Here is an 11,736-nt window from a genome sequence, read left to right as displayed (position 1 = left end):
ACTGCAATCTAAGATCCCCATTGATGTTTAACTGTCAGTGGGTTGTTTGTTGCTTGTTAGTGCATTGGTTGAAAGCTTGTGAAATGTATTAGTGTCATGAAAAAGCATTTACTCCCATATCATATTGCCAGTATTATTTTTTTTTGCATAGATTCCTCATGTCAATATTTAAGATTAGCAAAATTAAATACCAAACAAGATAATTTGACATCAAATGTTTTTTAAATGATGATTTTATCTGTGGGTTGCAGCTCTATCTCACAAACTGATGGCAAAACATTCTCTCACAATTTTTAATTCCAGTAAATTGTCCAAGTCCAAAAGGAGCAAAGTAGCCCCATCCCATAAGACTACCACCACCGTGTTTGACTGCTTGTATTCTTTTTCTGAAATTGTATTATTTACCAGATGTAACGAAACATACACTTACAAAAGTGTCAACTTTCATCCCTTCAGTCCATTTAATAATCTCTCAAAGCTCTTGGGAATTATTCTGAATATTTGTTTGGTTTAGGGTCTTTTTTGTGCAAAAGACAACTTTTTTCCATTTTGTTCAGCAGTGATTTTCACTTTAGAACTCTGCCAGACATGCAATTTTTGTCCATTCACTTTTTGAGTCATAAACGCTGACCTTAACTGAGGCAACAGAGGCCTCAATTTATTTAGCTGTTGTACCTAGTTCTTTGATGACTTCCTAGATTATTTGTGCTTGGAGGCTGAAAGTTTCACCACTGTGGCATGTTTTCTCCAGTTGTGGGTAATGGCTCTCACCGTAGTTTGCTGGACTGCTAAAGCTTTAAATGTACCTTTGTTACTCTTTCTAGACTCAGGATTAATTCATTTCATTACAGGTTTTTGAAAACTTTTGTCCAGATCTCTTTGTCAGACAACGTCCGTGATTTGCTGATTGAAGAGGCCTGGAGGAACTCAAGCTTGGGTGTGGTCTATGAAAATGAACTATGCTCTCCCAGAAATGTTAATAGCTATCATTAATTTGTGATTGTCAGTTACTGTTTCACATAAAGCAAGATAGTGTTGTGTATTTTTTCCCCTTAGCAATTCCCCTTGGATCTCGGTCATGTTGTTTCTTGAACAATGACCTTAACTGACCCAGTGGAAGTGTGCAGTGGATGACCTCTTGGATGAGTTGTCACTGTGCTCATGATATTGAGATATTTTGGCTAACTTCTTTTTGTCAGACAGGTTCTGTTGAGGTGATTTCTTCACTGAACTCATCTTTTTCACCACAATAGGATTAGCCACAGTTAATTAATTTTTGCCGGCACGGTGGCGGAGCTGGAAACCGTTGACCTCACAGTTCTGAGGATCCGAGTTCAATCCTGGCCCTCCCTGTGTGGAGTTTGCATGTTCTCCGTGCCTCGGTGGATTTTCTCTGGGTTCTCTCTCTTCCTCCCACATCCCAAAAATGTACAACATTAACTGGACACTCTAAATTGCTCCGAAGTGTGATTGTGAGTGATGTGCCCTGCAATTGGCTGGCAACCAGTTCAGGGTGTACCCCGTCTCCTGTCCGTTGACAGCTGGGATAGGCTCCAGCACTCCCGCAAACCTTGTGAGCATAAGCGGCAGAGAAAATGAATGAATAATTCATAATTCCGTCTCCCTAACCCTCCCCACAATAATGCATTAAACCACCATGTAAAAACTGCATTTTGTTGAGTTGGATTATCATTGTCTGCTGTTTACATTTGTTTGGTGATCTGAAACATTAAAGCGTGGAAACTATGCAAAAATAAGAATAAATGAACTGGTAAGTACTATTTCACTGCATTGTTTGCCGCTTTCCCTGTGCAGCATAGCAAGGGACCAAAACTCATCCCAGAAATCATTTAGTTGAAAGGGTGCCTGCCTTCAGCCTCCAGCAGGCCTAAAACACCTACTTATACTTTCAAGACTCATAATCTTAATTCTGAACTAATTGTACAATTTACAAGAGTAAAACCTCTTTGCGCTGTTCTCTAAACTTCCCACCTTTTGTTTTCTCTCGACACACGTTTTGTTTTGTTTTTTATTTCATTTCACTCAAACTCTCATCGGGTACAGCTCACGCAGCTGCACAAGAGATTCAGTAACTAGTGTCACAAATAATTAATCAACTATCACAAATGAAGGGTAAAATGCAAAAAACAAAGCATCAAGCTAAAACTTGCAGTGGTCGTCTGCGAGTAGTTATGGCAAAGTGATCCCAGCTACTTCAACCATCTTTTTTTTTTTTAAGACGAAACAGTACTTAAAGTGACCTCTTTCCACCTTGAGACAAATATAAAAAAAACTGTCTGGTCCTGGCGTGCAGAAACACGACAATACTGTTTGAACTGCATGCTGACAGAGCTCTGATAAGAGCTCTCAGAAAAAAAAAACCTCTGACTCGAGTGAAGTGTAGTATAGTCCAAAAGATTCACAGAAAACTACAAGTCCAAGTTTGTTTTTAGGAACCAGTGTGCACCTTTGGACATAATAGTGATTATTTGGCTGCTTACCCTTTGGATTTTCTGGATGTGGCTTGGTGAGTCTAGCATCCTTGTGATTTATTGGGTGGACACTTCACAGACCAAGCGAGAGAGGCGTTATCTGAAGACACATAGAAATGGGTTGTGTGTCAACTGACTTAGTGTGTCTACCACGCTTCTGGACTTTATTACTATTCTTCTGATTTGGACAAAAGTCTATCAAGGTTAAGTGAGAGCACTTGTCACAAGTGTCCTTTTGGAGTGATGTATGGACGGTTTGTTGATCTGCGCTGCACTTGACTTCAGTTATCTGAAGCCCAATGGAGATAGGTTCAAGAATATCTTCACAAGAAACTTTAGTGGGCTTGTTAATGGGTTGGCGAACACCATGCTGATGGGAGCTTCCCCTCAGTTGGGCTATATCGGGGGCCAAGGTGATGGGTTGTACAACATCTTGTTGAATGTCTTTGTCATGCCTGTGGATTGGATGCATAGTCTGCCTATTCGGACATTCCAGTTGGGTTATTTGAAGGCCCTTTGAGATTTCTTGATGAGTGTGTTTCCGATCTGTGCGGATTGGTGGACGGACACGGTGTTGATTGTGCCTGCATTCCAGGTTGGGTTTCTTATGGTGATGAGGCCTGGACTGCACTTGTGTTATTTTAGGTACCAGTGTAATGGCTTGTGGAATTTCTTGACCAATTTTTCTTGCATCATTGTGAATTGTTGGATGGATATTCTTCTCATATGAGCTGCACTGGTGGTTGGTTTTCTGAGTTATTGTCCTTGGTGGGCACGTACCCTGCTGTTGGATGGTTCGATTCTGTTTGGATTTGTCAAAATCCAAGGTGATGGTTTGATAAACTACTTGCTGAGTGCCTCTAGCATTCTTATAGATTGTTGCGTGGGCATTCTGCTGATTGGGTCTAACATCCAGTTTGGTTATTTTAGGGCCAATGGAGATTGGTAGTTGGCAAGCTTCCTTCATGTGTTTTGAAGCACGGTGTATCTGTGGGCGGATATTTTGTTGATATGCTCTACACTCCCGTCCACTGTTATTCAGTTTAGTTGTCTTTGGTGGATGAACACTCTTTTCCTGGATGTTATATCTCAGTTCGGTGATAAGAGGGGCCATAGAGGCAGGTTTTAAGACAACTTGCCTCACTGGTTTAATGTTAGGGTCAGTCCTTTGTCGGAGGACACTCTGCTGGCAGGGGCGGCAACTTAATTGGGTGTCCAGAAGGCCAACGGTGATTGATTGCAAAAAACCTCTTAATGTTTTTCTTGCATTCCCAGAGAGAAGTAGGCAAATTTTGTTGTGACTGGGTTTATACTCCAGGGTGGTTGTTGCATTAACCTTAAAGACAAAAATAGAATGCAAGAATGAATGTTTCATATTTTTTGTGGAACTGAAAAACAACATTGAGAATCAAGAACCTACTTCACACCCTTATTTTACTGTATTTTCACAACTGTAAGACACACTTAAAAGTCTTAAATTTTGTCAAAAATTGATGGGGCGCATTACAATGCAGAATGCCTTATATGTGACCCGATGTCCGAAATTTTTAACTGACGGGGAGGATTTCCTGCTGACACGCTACTTATGTAGAGGAAAAGCGGACGTGTGAAAGGACAGCATGCAGATGTTACAGGGGGAAGTGCGGGTGTGGGAGGGGACGCGAAACGCACCCCTTCCAGAATTTATATAATGCCGGTATGTGTTTTGTGATAAACAACATCGCTTTGGCTAAGGACCCCAAAAATGGCACCAGCGAAGTGACATGCTTATGAAGCACAGTGTAAACTGCAAGCTATCAGTTACACTGACAAACATGGGAATCAAGCATCAGTAAGAGGATTCAAAATGAACGAATCCGTGGTGCTAAAGTTAAGGAAGCAGGAAAACGAGCTTCAGCAAGTCAAGAAGACGAAGCTGAGTTTCCGCGGAAACAAGGTGAGTGGTGAGCGGTGCACTTCTTTGAGGATGGCGTTGGTGGTCTTCCACTTCGGGTCCTGAGAGACGGTAATTCCCAAGACCTTGAAAGTCTTGCTAGTTCACACAAGACGTTTGGACAACGTGAGGGGCAGCTGTGGTGAAGGATGCCTCCTCCATCAATGGGTTCGGTGATTGGCACCACAACAGGCACCGACCACCTTACGGCCATGCTTGTGGACTGCTGCCTCAGCAATGGAGGTGCGGAACATGGTAGACTTGGACTAAGTGTCCCCTCCTCCTCCGGAACTTCAGGAAATTCTTTCAGAGGTGGAGGTTGAAACTCTTTCTGACAAGGGACTGTGCCAGACATTCCCAGCAGAACCTCACAATATCTTTGGGCCTGCCACGTTGGACCGGCATCTTCCTCCACCACCGGAGCCAACTCACCACCAGTCGGTGATCATTTGACAGTTCTGCCCCTCTCTTTACCAGACTGTCCAAGACATGCAGCCACAGAGTTGCACAAAGTTGATCATCGAACTGCGACCTATGGTGTCCTGGTCCCAAGTGCACATGAGGACACCCTTTTGCTTGAACATGGTGTTCGTTATGGTGAGCCATGATGAGCACAGAAGTCCAGTAACAGAACACCACTCGGGTTCTGATCTGGGGGATTGTTCCTCCTAATCATGCCCTTCCTTGCTCATTCTCATTGCCCACGTGAGTTGAAGTTCCCCAGCAGAACGAGGGAGTCTCCAGAGGGACCGCTGTCCAGCACCCCTTCTAAGGACTCTGGACTGCTGTTTGGGGCATAGGCACAAGCAACAGTCAGGACCCATTCTTCCACCTGAAGTGGAAGGGAAGCTACACTCTCATTCACTGGGGTGAATCCCAACGAAGAGATGCCAAGCCGGGGGGTAATAAGTAATACACACACCTGCTGGTCGAACAGAGTCCAACCACTCTCAAGAGGACTTGTACCGGAGCCCAACCCATGTGTGGAAGAGAGTCTGACCATATCTAGGCGGAACTTCTCAACCTCACACGTCAGCTCGGGTCCTTCCCTGTCAAAGAGAGCCAGCTTCTTTAGCCCGGGATCGGCTCGCTAAGTTCCCTCTTCGGCCACCGCACAGCTTCCACTGTACCTGACCCCTGTGTCCTTTCCCACAGTTGGTGAACCCATGGGAAGGGGCACTCACGTTGCCCTTTCGAGCTGTGCCCAGACGGGAAATGGACAGGACCTGAGTTAAATATGAGTGTCACAGCAATGGGTTTGAATACTTATGTCTTTGTGATTTCAGTTTTTCGTTTTAATAATTTGCCAAAATTCCTATACAGGGAGTCCTTGGGTTAAACATAAACGTTTCGACTTTACGATCCCCGTGTTTCTTCCACCATTTTGCCCCCACCACAATAGTGTTTCTGCATAGCTCATGCATATTGCTTATCTGTGTTTGTGTGCCTGGAGTATACCTTTTAAGTATACTTTTTTCGCACATGTTTTTACAGATTATGCCCCAAAAGAAGAAGCTTTTTTTTTCTTTTAGCAATTCTGGTTCAGTCGATAGAAAACCAATTACCATGGAAACCAAGATTAGCATAATCATCATCATAATTGGAGAAAGGAGTGACACCGGCGAATATCGGTAAAGACTTGGGCTTCAGTCAGTCAACCATGGCGATCATTATTAAGGACAAAGCTGATATTTTAGCGCACATGAAGGGATTCGCCCTTATGACGAATACAGGGATCGCGAAGAAGCTTTTTTCAAAAAGAAAAAAAACAAAGCAAAGTTCTTCAATCGTTGCCAAGATGGAGAGATTACTTATGTTATGGATCGAGGATCAGAATCAACGTAAACTTAATCTCATCTTAATGTTCATTAAGGAAAAAGGCACAGCATATTGTCCTAACTTTGAAAGAGCAGAAAAGGGAAGGATGCTGAGGAGGAATTTACCGCTAGCAACGGCTACCTGTACTTGCTTACTTAGCAATAGCTGAGCACAGCCTCCCTTCATTATTTGCCATCTACCTCTCTTATTTTTTTCATTTTAATGTATTTTAGTTTTTTAAATGAAGTACCCACACCCACCCATTTTCTGAGCCACTTATCCTCCAGAGGGTCGCGGGAGTGCTGTAGCCAATCCCAGCTGTCATCGTAAATTTTCCGATTTACGCTGAAATTTGGGTTAAGTCACTAGCGCTGGAACGGATCTCGGTTGTAGTCCGAGGACTCCCTGTACTTCTGTTTTTTTCTGTCAAAATATAGTGTGGTATGTGAAATTAACTTTCTTCTTTTCCTTTCGGCTTGTCTTGTCGGCTTAGGGGTCGCCACAGCATGCAATCTTTTTCCATCTAAGCCCATTTCGGATATCTTCCTCTCTAAGACCCACTGTCCTTATGTCTTCCCTCACAACATCCATCAACCTTTTCTTTGGTCTTCCTCTCGTTCCTTTGCCTGGCAGCTCCATCCTCACCACCCTTCTACCAATATACGGTATGTGAAATTAATGAGGGGTGAAAAAAATTCAATGATTCACACACACACACACACACACACACCACACACACACTCACACACACACACACATACACACGCACACACACTGTGGGTGAACATATTATTATCACATTTATTTACTGTTTACTGCTAAATTTCCAAATCTGGTATCGACATGAAAATTTTACCAGATGTCGGGAGCAACCCTCGTCATCCATACATCCAAAAAAGTGGAAAAAATAAGATCAGAAATTAAGTTAAGTTGTGGAATTTCTGTATATATGCTGCAGTCTACACTTGTACTGTTGATTGTTGTAGTTAAAATCCACTGTGGTGGTGTACAATCTCATTGCCCAAATTATTTCTGGGCATTACTTAACCCTTGTGCTCTTCGCAAATGTGTCTTTTTTTTTTTTTTTTTAATAGGCTACAACTGTATAATTGCAAGGCTCGACCTGATGAACCTGTTAGTTTGATAGCCTTGAACTGCTTCACATTCTTAAAAAATAGAATAGACCCATTTTAGGGTACAGTATTGTTAAATTCCAATTTTACAGGTCCAAAGCTGCAAAATTGGACCGTAGCCGCACACAGGAATGCGCATATTCACGATACCTCAACTCAACTTTATAGAGCACCTAAAAAAAAAAAAAGAAATATACATACGATCGAACCTGAAAGAGTGACCAAAAAGAGCAGCAGTGTTAGGCAAGTGTACAGAAACATTCTACAAACAGTATAAGGCTGTGACTGACAAGACTTTTTTGGAAAAAATATGAGAACAGCAGCACAAATTTTTAGCAGTATCCTATACACGCATACATGTATCAAAACATTTTCTGCACTGTATACAGTACTAGAAGTTGAGAATGAAATGAAATAAACACCAACAATAAGAACTTACAGCAGTACAGTAACAGCTTTATGCTAATATATATTATAAGAATACTATATGTGCATACTCTACATCAGTGATTTCCAACCTTTATAGAGCCAAGGCACATATTTTACAATTGAAAAATCCCACGGCACAACAACAAAAGTAAATGTCACCAAAAATGGATCGATTAAATACTGTATGTACTTCCTGACATCGAATAGAACAGGATTTTTTTGTTCTGTCTGACATTGTGCCTCACTGGCATAAATAGATGAATAAAGATACATTATTTATTGGAATAAATGTTTTTTTTTTTTTTTAGCAATTACATCAAATTGGGTAACAGCACACCTGAAGAGCTCTCATGGCACACTAGTGTACCCCGGCACACTGTTTGGTAAACACTGCTCTACACGTATTATGAATGTGACTTTAAAAAGCATGAAGAATGTGCTGTAGCAATATATATGATGAGTTTACATGGATCAACAGTACTATTCTGTACTGCTCTGCAGTTGGGAATGAAACCAGCAATACTGACTCTCAGTACTTGAGTGACAAATATACAGTACAGTAATAGATAATCGAGAGTAGTATTGGTTGCAGAGACTCATGAAATAATTTTATAGCCCAACCTTATCCGGTAACATGATTGGCAGTGTCTTCTTTCAGGGAAAAATCTCATTGAGATTCACAAAGTTCTTCTGCTCATTATGTGGGTGAGCTATTTTTTCCATTAGCTAATACATTTCAACACAAGATATTTTTCCAGCATTATGTTTGATGGCATCACAGCCATGATGTCATTGTATTGTGACAAATGAGCTCACATTATCTGACATAATCAAAGCCATATGATGTGAGGTAATCCTTCTAAATAAAATACGTGTATGGTGTTTTGTAAAATGATTATCAGTGTCTTGAGTTTTTGGAAGGGGGAAAGAGGACCTTCAGCTAGTCACTGCCTATATACCAGTCAAAAACATGCTGTTGGATGTACACCCTTGAGTCTTCGTTGTACAGTGTGGATTAAGGCTAGTAAATATGTGGAGTAGTCTTTGAACCTGTGTTGGATCGCCGCCATCTATCCATGACACTTGCTCTTACATAACACATTGCATCATTTTCATCAACTCTTGTTATGTATATACAGTATACTTAAGCCATTCTACGCAGTCACTTAATTGTTTGCAAACTTGACAGTGCACATTATCTGAATGTTTTCTGGGATGGTACAATGAAACGTTTACGGTTGCTGATGGAACATTTCGCCGATCCTAATGTGGGTGGATGTCTAAATGTCATGTCATAATCCGAGCCGCATATCATCACAAGGGTTGCGGGAAAGCCGGAACCTATCGCAGCTAGCTTCGGGCGAAAGGCAGACTACACCCTGAACTGGTCGCCAGTCAGTCACAGGGCAGATGTGTACCACTACACCATCAGTGACTAAATGTCTAAATGTTCAACATAACATTTGTCAAGGGGATGCTGGCCATTGGAGATCATCGATATTGAATACTCAAAGTCTTTCTTGTAGTCTGTGGAAGAATCACTGAAATAAATACTAATAAAATGTATAGCTATGCTTTCCTGTTCTTCAACTGGTTAAATTCAATCCCACATCAGTTACCTACGCACTTTGTCACAAATACTGCCTCCTGTTTCCACCTTTGCAACTGCTTCCATGAAAAGTGATTTTCAGTTTTGCTTTTCAATATGTTTTTGTATGCACAAAAAGCTAACTTTGCTGTGAGAGACCACATAATTGAAGCCTTGCACACGTACTGTACGTAATGTCGGTAAGCAAGTTGTGCAGCTGTGGACGCAGATCCATCAAGCTTTATGCGTCTCTGGTTATTTTTGTGCATTTTGGACATTTTATTTATTTTATAATAATGTATTTGAATGTTACTACTGCAAATATTTACATTTATTTGGTTGCATATGGTCTTCAATATCCTAGGGAAGCAAATTTATAGTAGCCAGTCAATGTTCAAATCCCATTTAAAACAACAAATCTTTTCTAAAATTTTGTTTTGCACGAGCAACACAAATCCTTCATACCTTGAAAGTTGATGGAATGTGCTCTTGCCTGAGGAAACGGCTTTGTTTTGACTTCACATGAGTCATTTTTAATCATGAACACTTATCGTTTGGAATACCTGGAATCACCAATAGCATGAGTTGAGACAGGTTTGGGACAAGCTATTTGTAGTCTGAAGTTCCATTCAGGAGGAACATTCCATTCTCAGCAGGATGAACTTTTTTGTGTTAACCTTCACTCCTAAATAAATAAATACAGTACATACTTTTTTCCACTTGTAAATTTTACATCGGGGTTAGGATCGGAATTAAGATTTAAGATTGAGTCGTAACTACAAATACAGGCGGCATGTAGGCACATCTGGTTAGATCGTTGGCCTCAGAATTCTGAGGACGAGGGTTTAAATCTTGGCCCCGCCTGTTGTGGAGTTTGCATGTTCACCCCGTGCCTGCGTGGGATTTTTCCGGGTACTCCGGTTTCCTAACAAGCCAAAACATTCATGAGTTGGAGATTCTAAATTGCTCAGAAGTCATCAATCAACCAATCTCTCTTAAAAAGCTGCAATAAAATGCCACGAGCCAAAGGAATTCAACAAGATGCAAGATGAGAAATGAAAGAATTGACAGCTATTAGACTGGAATACAATACTAAAGCTGCAGAACTCCAGTGAAACACAGAACTCATCCATCCATTATCTGAGCTGCTTATCCTGACAAGGGTCACAGGAGTGCTCTACCCTATCCCAGCTATCTCCAGGCAAGAGGTGGAGTACACCCTGATCTGTATGCCAGGCAATCGCAGGGCTCACATAGACAACCATTCCCACTCACATTCAAGCCTATGGGCAATTTAGAGTCATCAATTAAGCTAGCATGCATGTTTTGGAGATTTGGGAGGAAACCGAAGTGCCCAAAGAACATGCAAACTTCACACAGTCAGAGGCGATATTTGTACCCCTCTCCTTAGAACTGTGAGGCAGAGCTTGTGACCACTTATCACCGTGCCACAACAGTGAGCCATTATCCACAAAAAAAACAGAACAGTGATGAACCCAAAGTTTTACCTCAAGAGCACAGTCACAACTCAGGAAAACCTCGACAGAACTGCAGGCCTTATTGCACATGCACAGTATTAACGATGAGACTGGGCAAAAAAAAAAAAAAAATGACATGTTCAGTACTGTATGACAGAGTTCCAAGGCTAAAGCTCCTAACTAAGAAGATTGTAAAGGCTCAAATCACTTTTGCAAAAAAGAAAAAAAAACCCAGGTGATTCCAAAGATTAACGGAAGAGTATTCTGTAGACTGAGAAAACATAAGTTGAAGTTTTTGGAAGGTATGTGTGTCTTTCATCTGGTGTAATTGTAACAGCATTTCAGTAAAGAAAAAAAAAATACACCACAAATAAAAAATAGTGGTGGTAATCTAATGGTCTGGGGCTGCTTTGGTTGTTGAGGATCTGGATGACTTGCTGCTTGCTGTTACTGTTCATTTTGATATTCACCATAAGTATCTGAAGGAGAATGAATGGCCATTACTTTATCATCTCAATATGAAACTCGTTTGGGTTCTGCAGCAGGGAAACACCAGCAAGTCAACTTCTGAATAGCTTGGAAAAGACAAAAGGAAGGTTTTGCAGTGGCCTAGTCAAATTCTGGACTTGAATCTGATTCAAATGCTGTGGCATGACTTTCCAAAAAGAAAACATTCTTGCTGGAAAACCCTCCAGTGTAGCTGAATTAAAAACATTTCTTTCTTTTATTTGTGTTTGATCCATGTGATTGGAATCTAATTAAATTATGCTATATAATATCATGTAGTGATGGTTCCATTGAGTGTACTAAATCAATAGAATCAGTCAGTTCAAAGATTTGCTAAGCGAATCGTTCAGTTCTTTTT

General features: G+C 41.1%; 1 protein-coding gene across 1 annotated transcript; it reads right to left on the bottom strand.

The window, feature by feature from the left end:
* Positions 1-2,346: 2,346 nt before the first annotated feature.
* On the bottom strand, positions 2,347-10,941 carry LOC133502374 (uncharacterized). The gene is made up of 2 exons (XM_061823095.1): positions 10,902-10,941; positions 2,347-3,828 (listed from the first exon to the last, which is right to left on the bottom strand). The coding sequence occupies exon 2, from the start codon at positions 3,604-3,606 to the stop codon at positions 2,566-2,568; it is 1,041 nt and encodes a 346-aa protein (XP_061679079.1). The 5' UTR covers positions 3,607-3,828; positions 10,902-10,941; the 3' UTR covers positions 2,347-2,565.
* Positions 10,942-11,736: the final 795 nt, after the last annotated feature.

This window comes from Syngnathoides biaculeatus, chromosome 6 (assembly GCF_019802595.1).
Source record: "Syngnathoides biaculeatus isolate LvHL_M chromosome 6, ASM1980259v1, whole genome shotgun sequence".
NCBI classification, from domain to species: Eukaryota; Metazoa; Chordata; class Actinopteri; order Syngnathiformes; family Syngnathidae; genus Syngnathoides; species Syngnathoides biaculeatus.
Note: the sequence above shows the minus strand (reverse complement) of the source record. Positions and strands in the feature narration are given on the sequence as shown.